The 24,997-nt window shown below is 37.5% G+C and overlaps 1 protein-coding gene across 5 annotated transcripts in view; it reads right to left on the bottom strand.

Annotated features, from left to right (window-relative positions):
- DMD (dystrophin) overlaps positions 1-24,997 on the bottom strand; it is a 3,436,004-nt gene that overhangs the window by 1,210,514 nt on the left and 2,200,493 nt on the right. For all 5 annotated transcript variants that reach the window (XM_077482558.1, XM_077482560.1, XM_077482557.1 and 2 more), the window contains one exon: positions 5,645-5,746. In XM_077482558.1, the coding sequence (XP_077338684.1) occupies positions 5,645-5,746 (102 nt within the window). The remainder of the gene's footprint in view (positions 1-5,644; positions 5,747-24,997) is intronic.

The following is a 24,997-nucleotide window of genomic DNA, read 5'->3' as shown; positions in this document are numbered from 1 at the left end:
ACTCTGGATCCACCCCTGAGTAGACATCCTAGGTATGATAAAGTTTGAAACACAAAATCATAAATTATAATATAATAAATAACTATAAATAATTATAACAAATAATAATATAATAATAATAAAAATGATTCAATAATATAATCAAAAACACTGAAATTTGCTCAGTTGCATAATTGTCGCTGTCATTACTTTCATTGTTTGATGATGAATTTCCCCACAAATCATTATCGCTCAATTATGCAAATGTTGTAATTTATTATCGCTGTTTTCTAGCTGGTCTATAACCGCTTTTGATGTAAAGGGACGGTTTTGGTAGCTATGGACAATCTCAAGTTTCCAGGCAGAAAGAACAGTATATATAATATAAAAGTGCATGCAGGGCACTGGACAAACCACTAGGGATAAAAGTGATGTGAAATAAGGTGATAGAGTACTGTACTGGTGGTAGTGTACTTTATGTATTGTGTGTGTTTCACTTTTTGAATTTTGCGCTGTGATCCATCCCTCTGCTTCACAATGCTCGCAGGGAACGGAGCCCAGAGCCCGATAAATTGAGCGAAGACACAGCTGCCGTACACTGCAGGGAAACATCGCAAGGTTCCTGGGGACAAGGTAAGTAACTATACCTGGATCCTGTGATGCAATCCTGAGTGTGGTTTGGGGTTACTGCTTCTGATACTGAAAATGCACCCCGAGCCAGACTCGGGAATACCATCAGGGAGGTTAAGAAAACAGGGATGCTTATATTGATTGTCCTCTTATTAATGCTTTTCCTTTACATTGCAGTTAAGCTGTTGTTGTTCTGTGGCCGGTGCACATCTATTAAAAAGCGAATCTCTTCAACCCCTCCTCCACAAAAGATCCTCTACATGACTCCTCCAGAAGAGGAAAACAATTTGTAGTATTCATCTTCAGCCTTTTACTAGTCCCTGTTCAAGGGAATGGCAACTTTGCTGAAATAAGACAATCAACGACCCTCCAAGAATCTGGACCTATGATTCCTGCCTTGGGGAAATATTTGGGAATTGATGGACTTTTTGAGAATGTTTAAAAATAAACAAAAGAGAGGAATTGTAAAAGAGATTGCTAGATATTTTTAATTCTAAAAAAAATATTATTTCACCTTCTTGCACTTTACTGCTGATGCTTTCTAAAGTACACATTCCTCTTTTTTTTACCAGTCTCCTTAGCTTTTTAGAAAACTTGAACTATTTCCTTTTAATGTAGCTAAGTAAAACTGAAATTCCTCTATAGCTATACAGTTCATATACAGTATACAAGGCAGCTTTTGCAAAAAAGATAGAGTAGAATGAAACAGCTTGACATACGTGTGCATCTCTTCTCTGTGCTAGCACGACTGGTTTATATTTATACAATAGATAAGATCTTCTTGCACAGTAACATTTTATGATGAATTCAGTTTTTTACAAAAGGTGCTCTCAACATGGTCAAATTAGTACCCCTTCAGGACAATATTTTTGTTGTTTTTACATTTTTAATGTTCAACACCAAACATCAAACACCAGAGTGTTATCTAAGAAAATGAGCTTTTCCAAATTTTTGATCAATAAGGGGTCCCTTGTGCAGTCTGAGAGCAGTGCGTCCCTTCCAGTGGTTTAGTGCACCTGAGAGATAGGGGTGCAGCACCCAGCCCTGCTGCAAGCAACCTGCCAAGGTCTATGGTAGGCTGTAGCTAGATGGGCTTACCAACATTCACTGAGTGTTAATGGCATTAAGGTCCCTGTGTGTTAAGGGACAGAAGTCTGGAATGCAGAAGAGGGATGCACTGCTCCTAGATGGCCCTGTGCACAGGGGCCTACATGTATTTTAGTTGCTTTTTTATAACATTTTGAAAATTATAACACAAATAATACAAAAGTTTGCATCATTTAAAAAAATGCACTGAAATGTTAACTATAAAGTTAACTATAGTATACTTTCAGCAAGGAAACATTTTGAGTTATCACCGTAACATGAATTGGTTTTAGTTGTACCCTGCACCATATTTTGATTATTGTACTTCATATACTGTACATACATGTAATGCTTTCCTTTGCTATATGGCTTAGATATGTGATTAGCATCCTTGCTTAAAATTGAAGTATATCCAAAAACCTATCTTACCCTTAGGCTCCATTCACATATCCGCATTCCAAATCGTGGGTGGAATTGCCACGATTCTACCCATGATTCACAAGTGGAAAATCGCAGGACCCCCATGCATTCCCAGTGCATTGCCCATCAATTTCAATAGGCTCCCAAAAGTAGCATGATTTTCCCACGATTTGTCGGACGTCAACATGGTTAAAAATGCATGAACAGAATCGGGGGACACATGTCGCCTGTCACCCAAAATAAATACTGGAGCTTCTTTTTGGCAACGGGTGTCCCGCAAGTCTATGTGTGTGTGTTTACCACTATTGTTGCCCCCATATGCCTAGATGTGAATGGAGCCTAATGCTGTGCACACACGACCAGATTTTCCATCGGAATGAACTCTGACGGACTTTTCATTGGACTTTTCAACGGAGTCCCAACGGAGTTCCACTTAAACGAACTTGCTTACACATGATCACACCAAAGTGTCACACCAAATCTCCTAAGAATTACAGGCCTACAATATAAAACGCCAAATCTCCATGTAAAATAATGGTACTGCTTTCAGCACCTAAAATCTGAAATAATCATACCGCCAGGGAGGTTAAGCTTAGGCCGCGTACACACGGGCGGACTGTCTGACGGACTTGGTTTTTCAGCGGACAGTCTGGCGGACTAAGTCTTTCGGAATTTCCGTAATACAGTCCGTCCAACTTTGGTTTCAGCGGACAGTCCGCTCGTGAGTAGGCTAGTTGGACGGACTAAGTATGACGCATGCTCAGAAAGGATTTACACGGCCGAAGGTTGCATTGCAGTGTATTGGACGTCGTATTTCTAGTCCCATCGTACGTGCTGTACACGTCATTGCGCAAGCTTTCAGCGGACTGTCTGTTCATCGTGTGTGGTCAAGTCCGTTCATTCAAAAGTAGGACGGACTGTCTGTCGGATTGTCTGACGGACTTAGTTGGACGGACAGTCCGCCCGTGTGTACGCGGCCTTAGTGAGTCTTATATAATGGCTGCTATTTTTATTCAGGCAAGAGAGAATCTAATGACTTGCAGAATACAAGAAGCAGCAATGCAGAGCCATAGAAGTTGATTTACTAAAAGTGATTTAGCTATTAAATCAGGGGCAAAAAAAGTAATAATAAAAAAAAACTTTTGCAAACAAGTGAGCTTTCGCTTTGCTAGTTGAACAGTCTATACTTCTTTAATACTTCAAACCCACAGTGCATTTTCAAGTAGTTAGAGAGCGTATGTAAAAATTTATTATGGCTGCCCGCTATGTACAGATACAGAAACAACATTTTGGACACATTAACACAGTATGATGAATATGTATGGTATGATGATGATGTTGACAAATGAAAGCATAGAGCAAATAAATAATTGGAGATGAAAATTAAATCATGAATTTGTTTTGGGGAAACTATTCACACTAACACCTTGAATTTCTTGCAAATGTAGGAAATACATAAACTTTTAAGAATTACAATGGTTAGTCTGTCTTCTTTTGTTAATTGCCTTTTTATGAAAACAATATACTACTTCTTGCAGTGAAATATTGTCCAGTTAATGCTTCAGAAAATGCAGTAGTATTATTTTAGCATTTATACAGACAGAGGGTTTTTAACTTTTCAAGAAAAGTTGGAGCGAACTTTAGGAACTGGCTGCATGAACATTCAATGCTTAATGTACTTCCATTTACTGTAACCTCTGGCATTTTCTGCATACCTCTGTACCATCTTAGGTTATTAACTGGATTTGCTTAAATTCCAATACAAACTAAAAGAAAGATGGTGTTCTAAAACTTTTTTCTTTTTTTTTTAAACGATAATGAAAAGTTTCAGCTTTATTATTTTGTGTTATTAACCACTTAACAATAGACATGTGCAGAGTAAAATATTTTGTTTCGGAATTTCATTTTTGTCCAAAAAATTAATTTATTTAGTTACTCCCAAAATTAGTTTTGATTTATTTAGTATTTCGTTCAAAAATTGCATTTGTCCGAAAATCCACATGATTCGGCAGTGCCCACATCGCTGCTCACTGAATTTAACCCCTCAATTCCCTGCGAATACTCTGCAATACCCTGCCAATACTCTGCAATACCAGCCAATACTCTGCAATACCAGCTAATACTCTGCAATACCCTGCCAATACTCTGCAATACCCTGCCAATACTCTGCAATACCCTGCCAATACTCTGCAATACCAGCCAATACTCTGCAATACCCGCCAATACTCTGCAATACCAGATAATACTCTGCAATACCAGCTAATACTCTGCAATACCCTGCCAATACTCTGCAATACCCTGCCAATACTCTGCAATACCAGCCAATACTCTGCAATACCCGCCAATACTCTGCAATACCTGCCAATACTCTGCAATACCAGCCAATACTCTACAATACCAGCCAATACTCTGCAATACCAGCCAATACTCTGTAATACCAGCCAATACTCTGCAATACCTACCAATACTCTGCAATGCCCACCAATACTCTGCAATACCCGCCAATACTCTGCCAATATCCGCTAATACTCTGCAATACCAGCCAATACTCTGTAATACCCACCAATACTCTGCAATACCTGCCAATACTCTGCAATACCCGCCAATACTCAGCAGTACAATTCCAGCCAATACTCTGCAATACCCTGCCAATACTCTGCAATACCCTGCCAATACTCTGCCATATATTGCCATACCCAGAGATACCCAGCCATACTCGGAGATACCCTGCCATATTCGGGGATACCCTGCAATACCCAGCCATAGATGTCCCCCCCTCCCGCCGCCCACTGGTGCTTCTACCGACTCGCCAATACGATCAAAGCCTGAATCTTTTTTTTATTTTTTATTTCAGGCTTCCCAGCTTAGAGGTGAGATGTGGGGTCTTATTGACCCCATATCTCACTGTAAAGAGGACCTGTCATGCCACATTCCTATTACAAGGGATGTTTACATTCTTTGTAATAGGAATAAAAGTCATCAAAAAATGTATTTTTGGGGAAAAAAATGTCAAGCTAAAATAAATAAAGTAAAATGAACAATAAAAATTAAAAAAAATAGAAGTGCCCCTGTCCCCATGTGCTCGCATGCAGAAGTGAACGCATACGTAAGTAAGTTGAAAACTGTGTTCAAACCACACATGTGAGGTATCAATGCAAACGTTAGAGCGAGAGCAATAATTCTAGCCCTAGTCTTCCTCTGTAACTCAAAACATGTAACCAGTAAAAAAAATTTAAGTGTTGCTTCTTCTCTTCTCCAATAACACTGCTCACCATGTTCTAAAACTTTTGACCGGCAGTGTATACCATATATTAGATTCCCTTTAAGACATCATACACAGGTGTACTTAAAAGAAAGTCTCTGTGATACAAGCAAATTAGTCATGAGGTGTAATGGAATTATACTGTAATTGGGGCTAATGCTATGACATGTAAAGATGATTGTTCAGTGAAGCTCAGGCTGGTCTATGTTAACATTGCATTCTAAAAATTAAATCAATAACAGTATAACATTGATATTGGACATTTACCTTTACAGGATAGGACACAGATTTCTCTGTATGCAGCTGATAACCCTTAGACAATATGCCTTCCACATGTGGCTTTTTAGCTGTTATAACATCCTCTGTTTCCTAAAAGGGGGAAAGAAAATCATTACACATGAATGCAGCATAATACTGCTAATATTATTAATTATTAGATAATGGTGTTGAGTTACTAAATTAGTAGTAAAAGTTTTAACTTGGTGAATAGGGTGAAACCATGTTAACTTGTCAATAACAGTCATGTGTTGGGGAAATTGGAAAAGAAGATATACAGTATCTGTATATGATTACATGATGGATGTGAACTGCTTTGCCATATTTACTTTGATAAGTGAACATTCACTACGTTTTAAATCAACCCAAAATGTGTAACTGCAACTCAGTTACAAAGCAAAATTGGTTTAAATGGTTTACACCTATCAACATTTTATTTTTAAGGTTTAATTAGTAAGGCAAAAAAATGTTAACCGTTAAATATTAATTGTATTGCTTTTACGTTTCTTATGTTTTCTAGAACTGCACAGCAGGCTCCTAGTATGAAAAAACATAGGGGGTTATTTACAAAAGGCAAATCCACTTTGCACTACAAGTGCACTTGGAAGTGCAGTTGCTATAAATCTGAGGGGTAGATCTGAAATGAGGGGAAGCTCTGCTGATTTTATCATCCAATCATGTGCAAGCTAAAATGCTGTTTTTTATTTTCCTTGCATGTCCCCCTCGGATTTTCAGTGACTGCACTTCCAAGTGCACTTGTATTGCAATGTGGATTTGCCTTTTCGTAAATAACCCCCATAGTCTATTTATTTTAGTAAGATGTTTTTAGGGAATTTTCCACTTTTTAGCAAGGAAGAGGATAAAATTCTCACATGAGAGTAAGTGATGCCCGAGTGGAACTTACTACTTATTGAAACCAGCTGGTTGCTGAGGAAAGAGCATAATCTCACCAGCCATACATGGTTCGAATCTCAGCCGTTTCAACATAAAATGATCAGGCTGAATGTACTAAGTTGATCAACTTAGGTAAAGCCAGCCTGCTGGATTTTCTTGTGATTATTGCTAGCTGCTGCTATAACTGCTATGGATAATCATTGTCTTCTCCCAGTGGGGATGACTTCCTCTGTCTGCCCCCACCTCCCTTGCAGGAGAAGACAATGGCCCCACAGTAGGGATTCCCACATGAACACTGTTTGTGTCGATGGGGAAATTGAGCACATTTCTATAGAACAGCACTATATATTTCACCCATAGAACTTTTTTTTCACAATGTCCTCAGTTTGATGGCCAGGATCATTTAACCCCCTTTCTTTGGATCTTTGTTAATGGCCAGTGAAAGCAGAATCAGCACAGAAAGGAATTCTTCTCTTGGTCATTCTGTTTTCTCCTCTTTTCACTATGCTTCCCCATTGTTTGTGATGATTTTGGCGTCATATCTTGAGTAAGGATGAGCCGAACACCCCCATGTCAGTTCGCACCAGAACACCCAAACAGGCAAAAAATTCAGAAGAACACACAAACACCATTAAAGTCTATGGGACACAAACATTAAAAACCAAAACTGCTCATTTTAAAGGCTCATATGCAAGTTATTGTGATAAAAAGTGTTTGGGGACCCGGGTCCTGCCCCAGGGAGCATGTATCAATGTAAAAAATTTTTTTTTTAAACTGATGTTTTTTTCGGGAGCAGTGAATTTTTTTAATGCTTAAAGTGAAACAATAAAAATGTAATATTCCTTTTAATATCATGCCTGGGGGGTGTCTATAGTATGCCTGCAAAGTGGCACATTTTTATCTTGTTTAGAACAGTACCACAGCAAAATTACATTTCTAAAAGAAAATTTGTAATTTAAAACTGACCGTGGCTGTAATGAATTATCGCGTCTTGGCAATATAGTTGAAACTCCAAACCAAACCAAAATAAATTGCGTGAGAGGTTCCCCCAAAATCCATACCAGGCCCTTCAGGTCTGATATAGAAATGAAGGGGAACCCTGTGCCAATTTTTTTTTTAAATGACATAGGGGTAACCCGCAAATCCATACCAGACCCTTATCTGAGCACACAACCTGCCAGCCTGCAGGAAAAGAGGGGGGATGAGCGAGCGCCCCCCTCCTGAACTATACCAGGCCACATGCCCTAACATGGGGAGAGGGCTATGGGGTCTGACCCCAAAGCACCTTGTCCCCATGTTGATGGGGAAAAAAGGGCCTCATCTCCATGACCCTTTCCCAGTAGTTGTGGGGGTATGCGGGTGGGGAGCTTATCAGAATCTGGAAGCGCCCTTTAACAAGGGGACCCCAGATCCCGACCCCCCATGTGAATTGGTAACAAGGTACATTGTACCCCTATCACAAAAAAGTGTCAAAAATTGTAAAAAAGTCAAGAGACAGCTTGGGCCAAGTCCTTTTTAAAAAAAGAAGAATGAAAAATGTCCAGCGATGTAAATTCACGCTGACCAACAGAACAAAAAAGAAAAAAGCAGCAACACCTCTGACTCCATGGGAGACTCCCACCGAGTGACACTACTTCTGGGTGACAGCTGTTATATAGCTGAGGACGAGTGACCCCATCCCCTCTGACGCCATGGGGAATCCCCCGTGGCATCAGAGGGGGAGGGATCACCCGTTTATGTCACCTAGTGGCCCCGCCCTCAGCTATATAGCAGCTGTCACCCAGAAGAAGTGTCACTCTGTGGGAGCCTCCCATGGAGGCAGAGGTGTTGCGGCTTTTTTTTTTCTTTTTGGTCCATCGGGCGGCGTGAATTTATTTTGCTGGACATTTTTTATTTACTTTTTTACTTTTTAATAAAGGACTTGTCCCAAGCTGTCTCTTGTCTTCTTTACCATTTTGACACTTTTTTCTGAAATGGTAGGGGTACATTTCTGTTATTAATTTACATGGTGGGTTGGGATCTGGGGTTCCCATTGTTAAAGGGAGCTTCCAGATTCCGATAAGCCCCCTGCTCGCATACCCCCACAACTACTGGGCAAGGGTTGTGGGGATGAGGCCCTTGTGCCCATCAACATGGGAACAAGGTGCTTTGGGGTCTGACCCCAAAGCACCTAGCACCTTCCCCATGTTAGGGGCTAGTGACCTGGTATGGTTCAGGAGGGGGGCGCTCTCTTATCCTCCCTCTTTTCCTGCGGGTTGCCAGGATAAGGGTCTGGTATGGATTTTGAGGGGATCCCTACGCAATTTTTTTATTTTGGCACAGGGTTCCCCTTAAAATCCATACCAGGTCTGGTATGGATTTTGGGGGGACCCATACACCATTTTTTATTTGGCACAGGGTTCTTCTTAATTTCCACATCAGACCTGAAGGGCCTGGAGTGGAATTTGGGGGGGCCTCCACGCAATTTTTTTTTACATTTTGGTTCAAATAATCATACCAGATCCAAAGGGCCTGGGGGGAACCCATGCCCTCTTTTTCAATGAATTTTTATCTATATTGCCGAGACCTGACAATTCGTTACAGCCATGATCAGTTTTACATGACAATTTTTCCTTTAGAGATGCCATTTTGCTGCGATACTGTTCTAAACATGGGAAAAATGTGCCATGATATTTAACGGAATATTTAATGTTTATTGCTTCACTTTAAGCATTAAAAAAATCACTGCTGCTGAAAAAATGGCAGTTTAAAAAAAGAAAAATGGCATTGATACATGTCCCCTGGGACAGGACCCAGGTCCCCAAACACTTTTATGACAATAACTTGCATATAAGCCTTTAAAATTAGCACTTTTGATTTTCCATGTTTGTGTCCCATGGACTTTAACGGTGTTCCGGCGGCTTTCGAATTTGCCCGAACACAGCATATTGTTAGGTGTTTGCCGAAAGTCCGAACAACTAAAGTTTGGCCCAAACTTATACTTGGGTTGAAGCCTTCACCAATCCCTTATCTTGAGCATGCCAGACTCTGTTTACGTGGTCAGAACATGATGTGAGCACAAGTACTATTCACAGTCAAGAATAATATATGTTGATATTGTAAGATATAATAATTACCATAATATTTCCATTTTGTAATTTTGTTTATATATTTAGGTGTTATCTTCATACCCATTTGTCCTGATGAAGCAATTCAATTACAAAACGCATTGACATCTGGATTTGGACAAGCCTATTTGTGATGCCGCCTACTTACAATTTATTCTACATATGAAAAATACTATAGGTGTTTTGCTTTCCAATCTAGATTTGGGTATTGTTGAATGTTTTAGACTTCTGGGGACTCTTTGTTCCTGGTATTTTATTGGCATTATCTGTCTTTTTATGCTTCTTATGACTTCTATGAGTGTCTGGTTGATGCTTGTAGTCAGAGATTTCATTCTATCCTATGAGGCTTCAGAACTCCTGACCTTCCATCTTGACAGTGCTGATTGGCCCTGTACTAATCACATGCACTTTCCCAAGCAAAAAAAAAGTAGCAATACACACCAAACTGAGCATGTTTAGAGTTCCTCCAAGGCTTTATTCTATCAGGAGATGGATTGGGGACTGTGAAAGAAGGGCAGGATCAGGGAAGACAGGATCATACAGCCTTTTTAACCCCTTGGGTTCCACAGTGAGTATACCAAGCATTCTTTACTTCTAATACAGACTGATTTTATTGTTGTGGGTTTAGTAACACTTTAATTATTAAACAGTTGCAACATTTTTTGTCTTTTATCTCTGCATAGATTTCTGTTTTAATGACACTGATATACTAAATTAATATATATTTTACAGATAATTAATGTTAGTTTACAGTTTAATTTAGACTAAACAAGCTAAGTGCATGCAAAGTGCTGTGCGAAATAGTATTACATTCTCATCTTTTATACGGGAATGTAATCAGGACCTTTAGAAAAACTTAACTCCTATTACTTGTTTTTCAAATTGAATCCCCATTTGCAATCATTTAGAAGTTGTAAAATGCTTTTGATTCTGTACCTCTCAGCACAGCCACCCCAAATTTCTGGTTACGGAGCTCACATTGTACAAAACAATGTCTTGTTACCTGACCACCATGCCACTTCATGTTTGGGAGCTATGGAGGAGGAGGTACAAGGGACTGGCTTGCATCACTGGGCTTCAAATTTGGAGTCTGGAACTGAAAGCTTGCTTGTAAAGAAGGCTATGACAGGGCTTTCTAGGACCCTACCAGGCAGCATAGTCAACCAAAGGATGAAATCTTAGCAAAGGCTGTTTTTCAAAGGCTGAATATAAAGAAGTGACAAGCTTAAAAATAAAGGCACCCAAAAACATTGTAAGTGTTGATGTCTGCTGCAATATATGTTTTTTTTTTTTTTTACTTGAAGGGTTTAATAACACTCTAAATATTGTCTTGACCACGCTCATATAACCTCTGTGTTTTCTGTGTGTGATTAAGGATACACGAGAGCTTTTCATTGCTGTTGTTAGAACAAATCAAGTGGCATAAGATGTATGAGCAGCAATTTTGCACATCTTAATGTGTCAGAGAGAAACATTTTAAATACATAAAACATTAACAAACTTTAATAATAGATTTTTAAAAGGCCATTTGCCAGTGGGAAGCAGAAATCATGACAGATTTTGCCTGTCAAGTAGCAATTTTTCCAAAGGTCTACAGCAAATGTGACACTGCATTAATACACACAGACATTAACATAAAACTAGCACTTCTGCTTCTAAACAGATTTACACTCTGCTTTTTCAAAGGAAACTTACAGAACTACATGCTTTTCCCTAGATGTTTGAAAAAGAATAATATGTTTATATCTTGCTGCCATAAAAATAAAATTTCCAGCCAACAGCTACAAAGGTGCATTAATAAATTTTTGAAGTATACTGATACACACTTGGCTTGACTTTACTTTGCCTCCCGATCAGACTTGTTTGTTTGGGTAGATTTTCCCAAACTGGACATCAGCTTAGAAAAATGTATAGCAATACATTGAAATTGATAGAAAAGAATGTGTAACTCCTATTGAAAATCAATGATAGTGATTGACAGCTCTATAGCTGAGACTTGTCAAAGGTACATTAAAAATAACACATAAGTTTGGATACAGCTTCTAAACTTGGGTTTAGGAGCTTTAGGCATTTTTTTGCTCTATTAATTATTTTGTGGACTAGGTAAACCATGAAATATGTCAACTAAATGTAAATTATCTCTAAGCATCAAATTAAGAAGAAAATACCCCCAAAACAATTTGTAAAAAAATTTGGTGTGGGGTCTCCTCCCAAAATTCATATCAGACCCTTTGGGTCTGGCATAGGTTTTAAGGGGAACTCCATGCCAAAATAAAAAAAAAGGCATGAGGTCCCACCAAAATCCATAACAGGCCCTTATCTGAGCATGCAGCCTTGCAGGTCAGGATGGGGGGGTGAGCAAGCACAAGTGCCAAAATCTTTGCCTGACTAGGCATCATACATTTCAATCATTGGCCACCTACAAAAGTCTTTTCAGTAGCAAAGGTACCTGGCCCCCCTTCTCCCTCTCAGGGTCCAAGAGCATAGCTCCTTATAAGCCCCTTGGAGTTTATCCCACCCATTGGATGCGTGGGGGATACACGAAAGCTTTGGGATCACTGAATTTACTCCTCTCCTCCTTTTTTAAACAATAAATCTGGTTATAGGACACATTTTCACTCTTCCATCATCTAAATGAATATATATCCCTGAAGAAGACCACGACTGTAGGGGTTGAAATGTGTCAGCATATTCATGTGGACAGCAATGTTGTAATGTATCGTAAATAACTGCCTCCATGGTGTAATTTGTGTCAACAATGAAGATCAATGTTGCTGCTTATGGGCTCATATTTTAAACTCACTGTGAATTTGAAATAACTTTTTGATAAATAAAATATTTTAATCAAATGATTTTTCTACAATCTATATGGCTGCTAAAAAAAACCTTGGAACTGCTAAATTTTTGTAATTTGTTGGGGGTGTGCGGCCTTCATGACTTTCATATACAGTATGTGTTCTAATCTACTCTGGCTGTTCAATGATTGCTGGTGGCAGATAGACATGTGCATTCATTTTCGTCCGAATGCATTTTCGTCCGAATTTCAGGTATTTTCTTTTTCATTTTGACAAAAGATAACGAGAGCATAGAATCCGAAAAACTAAAGATCCAACATAAATAAATGCTTTATTTTAGTTTTTGTTGTTACAACAGTTCGATATAGAATAGGAGATTCGACGTGACTCTGACAATAACAATCTGTGTCTATTGAACCTGTGGTCGAATGTGCCTAACCTTACCTCTATTAGTCCAAGATTATATAGAGAAAAGATTCGACAGAAAGAAAATATTCGACATAGAGAGAAAATATTTGACAGAGAGAAAAGATTCTGGAATTGGGTGGGGTGAGTAAAATAAAAATAATGATGATGATGAATGTTATTGGCTGATTGTAACCAAAGAGGAGGAGCAGTAAAATAGCTCGAAGTAAGTACACACCTAAAGCCAACTTACTTTCACTTAGAGAGAGACACAGTCACTGAATCATTTCAGAAGACAGTCAATCTTAGCTGGTCCATTTTAATTGTCACTTGTCAGAGAACCCAAATTATTATTAAGCATAAGCACAGCAGCAGAACAATAGTAAAGCAAGCTACAGTTCAATTTTGATTTTTTTCTAAAAATCAGCTGCTATTGTGTTAGTGTGAGAACCTTATAGTGATACTAGTGTTGCTGCTAGTGTTGTTGTGATAGCCTCAGAGGCTGCCTGTGTTGTGGGGGGGATTTATTATTATAGAATCTTGTTACCTGTCTGATCAGTGATCGCTATCACCAGTCCACCAGTTTCTATTTGAACGAGTATATAAAATGTATACAGAAACACTTGTAGATGGCCCAGGAACATCCTCCAATGCCTCCATGTCGCTCCCACAATGGGTTGCTGTCATATTCGTTTTTATCAGTCACTCACTATCTGACACCTGAAACTGTGAGACTTAGACCATTCATTCAACATGAACGACGGAGATTCGACAAAGCAACGAAAAACACACACATTTATAATAATATTCGAAGGAGCATCGAAACTGTACGACGCTGCAATTGTACATTTCCGGAGTCAAATGCTCCGCCTATAGGCTATATAGAGTTTAGCAGCTCTGTCAAATCTTCTTTATACATTTGACAGACACCATAAGCCTTCAAAGACAGATTCGACCGCAATTCATGTGGATTTTCAGACGAATGCAATTTTTGAAAGAAAAACGAAATAAATAAAAACAAATTTCTGGAGTGACTGAATAAATTTATTTTTCGGACGGAAACGAAATTCCAAAACAAAATATTTCACTCTGCACACGTCTAGGGGCAGATGTGTTTGTTACAGCATCTTGGAAACAGATGACATGCAAGTTTCAGAAAATGATGAAAAAATGAATTACATGCATAATTTGGCATTTCTATGTTTGTCACCTTGTTAGTGGCAGGAGCCATTAGGAAGTCTAACTGCTCAAATAATTACTTTTTGCAACAGTGCCATACAAAGGTGCAATACATTAAATAGTAGGGTCAACATTTGATTTATTATGTGGAATGTATGAGGATTGTGTATAAATTCTGGCAGGTGAAAAAACGAATGTGTGGGGTAGGTTGTTTGAGCAGGTGAGAGTTTCTTGGTGCTCTGAAGCCCAGGAAAGTTTTGAACCATGAACTCTCTCCTGGGTGGTATAAATTTATATTTGGACTGTCGAACTTTGAATTCTTAAATGATAAGTTCACCTTTGGTAACATGTTACACCCATATTCAGGGTGTACCATGTAACATGTTACAGATACACAGGCCCCCACCCCCACATGATGTCTCATTTTAACAGTGAGTGTCACAATTTAAAAAAAATGTGGCTCTGTCCACCCGGCCTCATCATTCATTCACAGTGTTCTGTGAATGGTAAAACTACAAGTACAGATAGCCTTTGCAGCTGTCGGCTTGTAGTTTTCAATGAACTACCAAGGCGCTGTTGAGCACTCTAGGTAGTTCATTGAGTCTTCCAGGCAGCGTGTAACTGCCCGCTCGTATGAGGTAGGCTTGTGCAATTCGTTTCGTAACGAATTGGAATTCGGCCGAATTTTGCATCTTCGTTATTCGGACATTCCGAATTATGTGTCCATTATGTGTCCGAATGTCCGAATAAAAAAATAACAAATTACAACGAATACGAAAGAAATATAACGAATGAATTCGAATGAATTCGACATGATTCGAAATTATTTCAACCGCATTCGAAATTATTTCAACTGCATTCGACATTATTTCAACTGCATTCGAAATGATTTCAACATGATTCGACATTATTTCAACTGCATTCGAAAATATTTTGTGACCCGACTTTAGGGCCATGTATCTCGGTGTCACTTAGTGCTAGACACTTCAATTGGATATGTTGTAGTGCTAGTACTATTGTGTTTTCATACCAAATTTGGGGTTTCTAGCTATAATTGACCCCGAGATATGTGGCCCCAAAATCGGGTCGCAAAATGTAATTCTCTGCTCTAATAACTAATAACATTTTGCGATCCGATTTTGGGGCCACATATCTCGGCGTCACTTATAGTAACCACATTCGACATTTCAACCACATTCGAAAATATTTTGTGACCCGACTTTAGGGCCATGTATCTCGGGGTCACTTGGTGTTAGAAACCCCAAATTTGGTATGCAAACACAATTGTACTAGCACTACATCATCGGGTCACAAAATATTTTCGAATGTTGTTCAAATAATGTCGAATCATGTTGAAATAATTTCGAATGCATTCGAAATTATTTCAACATGATTCGACATTATTTCAACTGCATTCGAAATGATTTCAACATGATTCGACAGTAGCATTCGAAAATATTTTGTGACCCGACTTTAGGGCCATGTATCTCGGTGTCACTTGGTGCTAATTTGGATATGTTGTAGTGCTAGTATTATTGTGTTTGCATACCAAATTTGGGGTTTCTAACTATAAGTGACCCCGAGATATGTGGCCCCAAAATCGGGTCGCAAAATGTTATTAGTTATTAGAGCAAAGAATGACATTTTGCGACCCGATTTGGGGGCCACATATCTCGGGGTCACTTATAGCTAGAAACCCCAAATTTGGTATGAAAACACAATAGTACTAGCACTACAACATATCTTCATATTTTCAAATGTGGTTGAAATAATGTCGAATCATGTTGAAATCATTTCGAATCCGGTAGAAATATTTTCGAATTTGGTTGAAATATTTTCGAATGTGGCAGATTTTTCGAATTCGGTAGAAAACTAAACAAAATCCGAAAACGAATTTAAGGAAGTTAACGAATATAACTAAACGAAATTAATGAATTAACGAATTAAAACGAAACAAAACTAAACTAATTTTTTCCATTTGCACATGTCTAGTATGAGGTAAGAGCAGACAGCTTACACACAGAGTTTGCAAAAGCCCTTCATAGCACCCGCAATCTGCGGATTAAAGTTGCAAGGCTTTGCAGGCTCATAGTAAACAAGGGTGTACTTATACTTTGAAGTACATGATTTTTTTTAAAATTCTGAAGATAACATTGGCCTTTTAGGATGCTATAAACGAATAACCAATTTACAATATATTACTGTTACAGGGAATACATTTATATATTTGCCTGTAAAAATGGTTTTGGATCTTCACCTGGCCAAGAGACCATGTAAATGTGTGATTCCTGCAGCACAAAGAACAAAGAACTTTGAGGGTTAAAACTTGGTCTTAGCTGCCAGTCACCAACTTAGAAATTAAGGTTGATAGATTGAAAACAAAACATAGTGCATCCAGTTACTTTTTCTCATTTCCATCATGCTGGGGAATTTTCTTTTATTTATCAACAATTAGGTTTACCGGACCCTAGCCACACACCTAATTCTCCATCTAACTGCAAGCTGTCAGCTTTATAATGAAGTGATTGACAAGGAATGGCATTTGTTACACTGTTATTCCAGAGGAAGCCTATACAAGCCTAAGACAAAAGCATTTATTTTCAGCACTGCCTTTTCTATTTTACACTAACAAATGTTCATCGGGTTTACCAGTCATGACAACAGAGCTCATTGTAATATTTATTAAAGATCTTATAAAATCTAGGAATTGCATTTAAAAATACTGAATTATGACCTCTACCACTCCAACACAAAATAAAAAAAGTCAGGGATTTGATTTGTCTTTGCAAAGTATTTTCTCTATATTTTTGGATATAATTATCTTATTATATGTTATCGAAACAAGCATTTCATGTGAAGAGGACCTATAGATAACTGCATTGTATAAAATTATTAACAGTAACATTTCACTAATAATAAATAGTAGGCTATAGAACTCAGTGATACACTCTATCAGCCTGTAACCCATCACAGCAAGCATCCATACCTTTCTATGTCACAGAACACTTATAAACCACTTTCAGCAGAATTTTTCACTTACATCAGTATTTTTTTTTTTTAAATAGGCATTTGTTCTAACATTTTCCCATCACGTTTTATGTGAAAATAGCCAATAGATGAAGATGATCCACAGGGAAGAACAGGACTATACCAAAATCAATATTTATTTATGTATGGGTGTATTTCCTGTACACGTAGGACTTGAATAAGGCAGATTCTCCAAAAAGTCAATAAAAATTGCTTGAAACAGCAAGAAATGTGACAGGAGAGAGACGAGAGAAACATCAACTATGATAACCTTAAAACAAAAGAGACCTACCCACCCTCATGCTCTCATATATTTTTTGAAAAGCAAAAGCATGAGGCAAACTTGTGTAATATTTTTCAAAGATTTGCCACAGGAATATTCACAAAGACTGTGTAATAGAAAAAAAAAGAGCATTTACATAAAAAAAAAGTATAAGCCTATTTTCTTTTCAATGTTTGAATGAATATTAATAAATTGTCTTAATATGGAGTCTTTCATGTATTAACAAATGTTCACATTACAAATTTAAGCTAAAAAATTCTAATAAATATGGATATTGAAGTGCATAATGTGCATGCTGATTAATGGTATATTAGAATTAAGAGTGAATATTTAATACAGACAATATACACACAGTTTTTCATTATGCTTTGGATAATATTTTGATTCATGAAAATAATGTAAACCTTATGACTATTTTGGAAAATAGGCTATTGGCTACAAGGAAACATACAGCAAAAGGGACACAGCCCCACTTAAAAAGGGGTCAAGTGAATACATTTTTGTTTCCCTGGAGCAGCCAGGGAATTCTAATTCTAAATTCTAATTATAATTGTTTTATGTATATACATATTACATATATTTAAACTGTTACATGCTTACTTTGACATATACAGAGTGGGTATATAAAAGAATCACCCCCCTTTAAAATAATAATGTAACTCAACCAAGTGTAGCTAATCACCTTCTCAATGGCACACAAAACCATTTGACTTTCAACTGTGATCAGCTGTGATCATTTTGATTAGCTTATCATGAAAAGAGTTTTCCTGGAGCATTTCAGTCCCTGATAGTGCAACTGAAGCAAAACAATCAACTATGTGTGGCAAGGCACTGTCAAAAGATCAACTGTCAAAAGGATGTGGACAGGTACAAGTCAAGAGATGGATACAAAAAAAGTCAAAGGCTTTATCAATGCCTAGAAGCACAGTGAAATCTAGTATTAACAAGTGGAAGGTATTTGTTACAACACAGACCCTCCCTGAATCAGGACATCATTTCAAACTGGATGATAAAACCAGGAGGAAATTGGTCAGAGAGGCTACCAATAGGCCTACAGCAACTCTGAAGCTGTTGCAGGAATTTATGACAAAGAGTGGTCCTTGTATGCATGTGACAACAATATCTCAAATTCTTCACAATTGTGGCTTGTATGGGAGGGCTGCAATAAATAAGACCTCCTGACATGACAATGACCCAAAGCACACAGCAAAAATGACCACACAGTGGTTGAAGGAGAAGAGAATGAATGTCCTTGCATGGCCTAGTCAGAGCCCAGACTTAAACCCCATCGAAAATCTGCAGAATGACTTGAAGAATGTAGTCCACAAAAGGTCACCATCAAAATTAACTGAACTTGGACAGTTCTGCAAAGAAGAGTGGGGAAATATTGTAAAGTCTAGATGTACATAGTTAAAACTGGATAAAACTGTGTCTTCATTTCAGGATAAATGTGATTATTTTAAAGAGGGGTGATTCTTTCTATACCTAATGTATACAGTGCATATGCACATCATGTTTCAATTTTGCACCCAGCACGCTTAGCTTCTGCATTCCCATACCATGAGATCAGGGGCTCAGGGAGGATTGGGGGATTTTCTTTGTCCTGGTGGTATTTGGACTGTGTCTGGCTTTTTCTCCATAACTAACTGTCCCCCTGGCAGCCTTGATTGCCTAGGACCCGCCGGGAACATGATGTCCTGATGGAGCCACATTACCCCAGAATTGACCTGGGGGGATGGAAGATGGCTGGGGTGGTGGTTTCCCGCTGCATATGCCCCTCCACATCCTGGATGGATTGACCACAATTAATGTTGCTGTATTCTTGTGTGTTCATTGGTGGATTTCTGTTATGTGGTACGATGTACTGACTTGCTGGCACTATATATATTGTTTGATGTGGGGCAATGTTTGTGTAGCCATTTTGCTGACTTTGTGTCTGTGGGCCAGGATTATTTATACTTTTTCTGTCTTATGTGCTGAGGTAAGGTAATGCCAGTTGGTACACTTGAGCTTGTCTTTCTTGTCTTCTGTTTTTTATGCTAACGCTTCATCACATCTTCTATCTTTTGTGTCTATCTTTTATCCTTTAAGGGCTGTTGAATTTTCATAATATCAAGGGAGCCCTAACTACCTTGCTGAGAAATATCTTACCTGTACAGCCAATGTTGGCTCTAGCATAATTCCTGAACACCTTAGGATGCATTACAAGCTTCCTTCCTGGCCAATTTATATGTGAGTGGCTTTTTGATGTATATAATTATTTAAATGTAAGTAGGCATCATTCATATGACCTTATATTGGGGATAATTGGCCTATTTTGGTTATAACATTGAGACTATTGGTCATTATATTTTCCCTCCTCTTATTATAGATAGATGTTTGGGAATACTTTTACACCCCTTGTGTATCTTCAGTCATACACTGTGTGGATTACTATGTGGCCACACACTATTTCAAGTAGTTGATGTTTGACATGCTTTCTAAGTTGTACTTATGTTTTAATTTCAATATGTTTTATTTTGTTTCAATAGGCCATGACAGAAAATGGAACAACCGTCACAGAAAGAACAATTGCTGAGAAATCTGAGTAATGCTGTGACAAACAAGTAATGATAAAAACATAGGCCATAAAGCATTCAGATGCAGGAAAGGGGAGAGAGAGAAAAAAAGGAAGTGGAGTAGGAAAGTTTATTTGTGAGAGGGAACAACAGAAATACGGAGGGGGAAGTAGGGGATATACAGATATGACACCACAATATAGTGACTAAGTGAAGAAATATACTAACTTGAATTAAATTATGAAGTAAGGCAGTGATACATGTGCCAAACATGGAAGATTTACTGTAGCAGTATGAAATAGTCAATAGTAAATGGCAATACATAGTACAATGTTGGTTGTCAGATTTGAAATTGTCAGTAGGACTAGAAAAAAGGTATAGTGCAGGAAGAGTGAGCTGTCCAAGGAGACCATATAGTCGTAAACTTATCCAGCAGAAGATGGGCTTTGGCGAACATTAGCTGGAATATGGCATGTTCATTTAGTATCTGAACGGTGGTGGTGATATCAGGGGGTACCACTTGCTTCCAACTCCTGGTTATAGCAAGTTTAGCTGCTATAAATATGTGGGTTAGGATAGAAAATGGAATTCAGTAGGCCAGGAGTATGTCCCCAATTCCAGCAGAGCTGGCTTCGGATCCCTATTGATTGGATGTTTAATGATGAAGGATGCTAAGGCGAACACGGACATCCAGAAGGTTTTCATTTTGGGGCAAGTTCACCAAATATGTGGGGCTAAGCCCAGGTTCCCACAGTTCCTCCACCATTGTGGAGGGTAGCTGGAACAGATGTTGACTAGTCTGTTGAGAGTAGGGTACCAGTTATGGAGGAGCTTTTGGGAGGATTCCCAATATAAGAGACATCTCAAATGTTTGAGAACAATTTTTTTGTAATACATGATTTACTATTTTCTAAATGCTTATGACATGTTTTGCACTTGTATTCTAGATCTTATTGTATCTATGTCCCCGGATGAAGATTCTGGATGAATTGAAACACGTTGGCGCTTATTTTCATGACAATATTGTTGCACTAAATTGTCAATATATTATATCATGGTGATCTCTTTGTGGATTATGTCATCAACTACTTCATGTGGTTTTATACATGTTTTTTTTCCTTCCTTCTTTCCTTTTTTTTAATATATCATTCTTAATTTATTGAAAAGTTATTAGACAAAAACATATATACATACATTTGTGGTATTGTCATACCCCCAAAACATCTTACAAATACAATATGCATACTTACATAAACAAACCCAAAAGAAAGGAACACATACAGAAAATAAACTTTTTTTTTTTAAGTTTCCTCTCCCCTTCCTCTTACCTTTACCCTTCCTTGATGTATATACATCCCATATTGAGAACCTATTTAGATCATATTTAAGTTCTATTCTAATAATTGCTTGACACTTTTAGTTACCTGCTGTTTCCCTAAAAGCCCTCCAAGGTGCCCAACTCTGCCGACATTTTTCAAGTGTGTCCAATTCGAAAGCCAGAAGGGTCTCCATCTTCTCAATATGATCAATTTCCAAGACCCATTCATTCACTGAAGGGGGTTATGTTGATCGCCAATGGCGGGGAATAACTAGTCTTGCAGCTATCACCCAATGTCCGAGCAAGCCTTTTTAAATATTTTTATATGAACCTGGTAAGATGGACAACAGCGTAATTTGTGGTGTATTGGGAATTGCTTCGCCTGTAATTGTGGTATACAGTTGCATGATACTACCCCAAAATTCACAAATTTAAGGGCATTCCCACCATATGTGTGACAACGAGCCCTTGGCAGAGTGGCATCACCAACAGTTGTCCGATGTATCTAGAAAAATACGCTGTGATGAAGTTGGGCATCGATACCAACATGAAACAAGCTTATAGCTTGTCTCTTGGGCTTTAGTTGCCAGTGACAAACAATGTGTGAGGATAAAACACTTCTCCCACTCTTCAACTCCAATTTCCACATTAAGATCCAATGCCTGTTTATTTATGAATTCTGGGAGCTCAGGATGTTTTTTTCCAATAAGAATCTTGTATACTGCTGATAAAATGTGTTTTGGCCTAGTACTCTGCAGCAAAATGGACTCAAAGAGGTTTAAATCTCTGTTAAAGCGTTTATAGGGATAGAGGACAAAAAGGATAGTAATTGCCGATATTCCATCCAATGCATAATCGAAGGTTGTTGTGTCGATATTAAATTCATTATGGGTGGAAGTTTACCCTGACAGAGAATTTGGTTTACTCTTCAATGGGACTCCTTATGCCTCATAAAAAAAATGTGCCCGATCTACTGCAGGTGGAAATTGTGGGTTGCCAAATAAGGGTGTCATTGGTCCTATTAATGAAGAGAGTTCTAGACGCAAAATCATTTTATGCCAAATGCTCAATAAATGGGACGTAAGAAAAGGTAAAGAGATGGACGAATCACAATGAATACCCGAATAAGAAAGATCCAGCCAGGGAAGCGCCTGGAGGTCAAACTGATTCAACCCTTGTTCGATTGATACCCAATGTTTAGTGTCTGAGTGATGGAACCAAATCACTAATCTAGTAAGAACTGCTGCAGTATAGTAGTAATAAAGATCCGGTGCACCTGCTCCTCCTTTAGTTTTATACATGTTAAATGTAACATGATGTAATAAACGTTACATGCTTTTAAACATTAAGAACTTTTTTTGATATTAGAATATTTTGTGCCTATAAAATTCCAACCAAGAAAAATAAGGCTGTGACAGTATCTAAATGCTTTTAAGAAAAGCCCTCCTTTGACATTTACATAATGTAAACATTTCACTTAGTTTCCTTTTTACTCAGCAATATATACTAAACCTTTCCTTCTCCATTTCATTCTGTTCCATTCAGCTGTCTGGAGTGAGGTAATATATCTGTCACCCCCAGGTATGGGTGATTACCCATTCCTGATTACCCCAGCACTGTCACATAGGGGCAGTAAAGGTTTTACAAGCCCTGTGTAACCTCTAATAAGTTATTTTGGACTGTTCAAAGGGTTTTCTTTCTCTAGTCCCAGCAGGTGAAGAGAATAACAGGGAGCAAGAAAAGGTGAGTATATGCTGATGGGGAAATGGGATGTTAGGTCACCCTTTCCCTTCATCCTGCAGGGTCAAAGAAAAACATCGATTTTACAGAACATAATTACACAATAAATTTTCTGTAAATATGAATTTGGACAACCTGATTTACTTTCCTAGAACATGCTCAACAGCCCTTTGAGAATCATTTAAGTGCTGGAATTTTTTTCACAACACATTTCTTGATTGTATCAGGCTTACAATAAAAGTGACTGTAATTTTTCCAACTGTCAACACACCTGCCAGACTCATTGGTAGCATTGCACTCACCCACCTTACCTATACAACAGAATAGCAGGACAAACTTCAGAAAAAGATGTAAAATATATTGTTACAGGTACTGTGTTAAAGATTCTGTGTATTTTGCTCTAGCAAACTGAAATTTTTACCTAAGTAACTATGCTTGCTAGATGCTCTTTCAGTTAGGCAATGAGGAATTTTCAAAAAGTAATACCTCACAGCAGTCTTTTTTAAATCACCTTTTCACCTATTTGACTTAAGTAAACTGAAATATGATTGGTTGACATGGTCTTCTGCAGTTTTCATATTATAATCTATCCCTAAATAGTTAGATAGATAGATAGATAGATAGATAGATAGATAGATAGATAGATAGATAGATAGATAGATAGATAGATAGATAGATAGATAGAAGGTTGGAGTTCATGGCAATGACCAGGCTATTCATGTCTCTTCTTCTGGTCTATACTTATTGAGCAGAGTTCGTGTGTATGCATTTAGTAGCATCAAAGCAACTGGTAACCATAAAAAATAAACATGTGTAATCATAATTTACCATCAAACATTAAGACTTAAGCAATAGACTCAATAAAACGCTATTTGAGTATCTTTGTATACGACAAGCAGCACATCAATATTAGGATTCTTTAACAGCCTTTCTGTTGGTAATCATTTTGTTCTCAAACAAACAGGGTTCATAACTAATACCAGGATTAATGTACCATGTTGAAATATACCCATATACTTCTCTCTGAGTATATCTAGCCTACATATTGCACATTAATAGACTAAAAAAGCCACAACATCTAATGTTTTATTCAGTGTGCCTATAGGATGGCTTCTACCTGTTCTGTATCAAAGGAGGAACAGTTATTAAATACAGGGAAGCTTCATTCATCATATTTATATATACTGACATCAATATAATGTTTAGAGGATGAAGAAAAGCCTTTTTTAATGACAGCAAATGTACAGTGATGGTTAAAACCCTAAGTAGCTGCATTTAGAGCAGTGACTGAAAAACCTTAGGCTTAATAGTCACACATATTTCTCAGCTTTATCTAATGTAACTCTCAGCAGGACCTTTTTAGGGTTTTAGCTGTTTATCAGAACACTTGGTATATGTATACCTTTCATAAAAGTGAATTTCATATATATATATATATATATATATATATATATATATATATATATATATATATATATATATATATATATATATATATATATATATATATATATATATATATATATATATATATATATATATATATATATATATACACATATACATATACATATATATATAAAATTGGAAGTTTTAGGGAATAGCTAAACCTACTGCTCACATTGAATACACTATTAGTAATGGCATACTTGTATTTTAAGCAGCCATTTTGCAGCTTTTACTGATTGAAAAAAAAGGAAAATATGAACATTCATGTATGTATATCAATCTAATTCAATAATAATATTATTATTGACCTAAAGATATTGAATGAACAAAAAAAGAACAGAATACAATAAAAATTCAAATATATGCACTGTAAAGCTAAAGGATCAAAAAGATGGAAAAGATGGAAAAACTTGCATACAAGTGAAATACATTCTTGATGCTTTAAATAAGCAATCAATAACATACAAGGATATTACACAATGGGGAGCATTACGGTGCTTTCCATACATGAATAGATTTTTAGTCCGCATGCATGGTTTCTCATTTCTTTACTAAGCCTTGTATGTCAATAATGCAATACATGGGAAAA

This window comes from Lithobates pipiens, unplaced genomic scaffold (assembly GCF_037356315.1).
Source record: "Lithobates pipiens isolate NorthernLeopardFrog02 unplaced genomic scaffold, aLitPip1_a1.2 Scaffold_16, whole genome shotgun sequence".
Classification (NCBI taxonomy): Eukaryota; Metazoa; Chordata; class Amphibia; order Anura; family Ranidae; genus Lithobates; species Lithobates pipiens.
The sequence above is the reverse complement of the archived record's forward strand: the minus strand, read 5'-3'. Positions and strand labels throughout refer to the sequence as shown.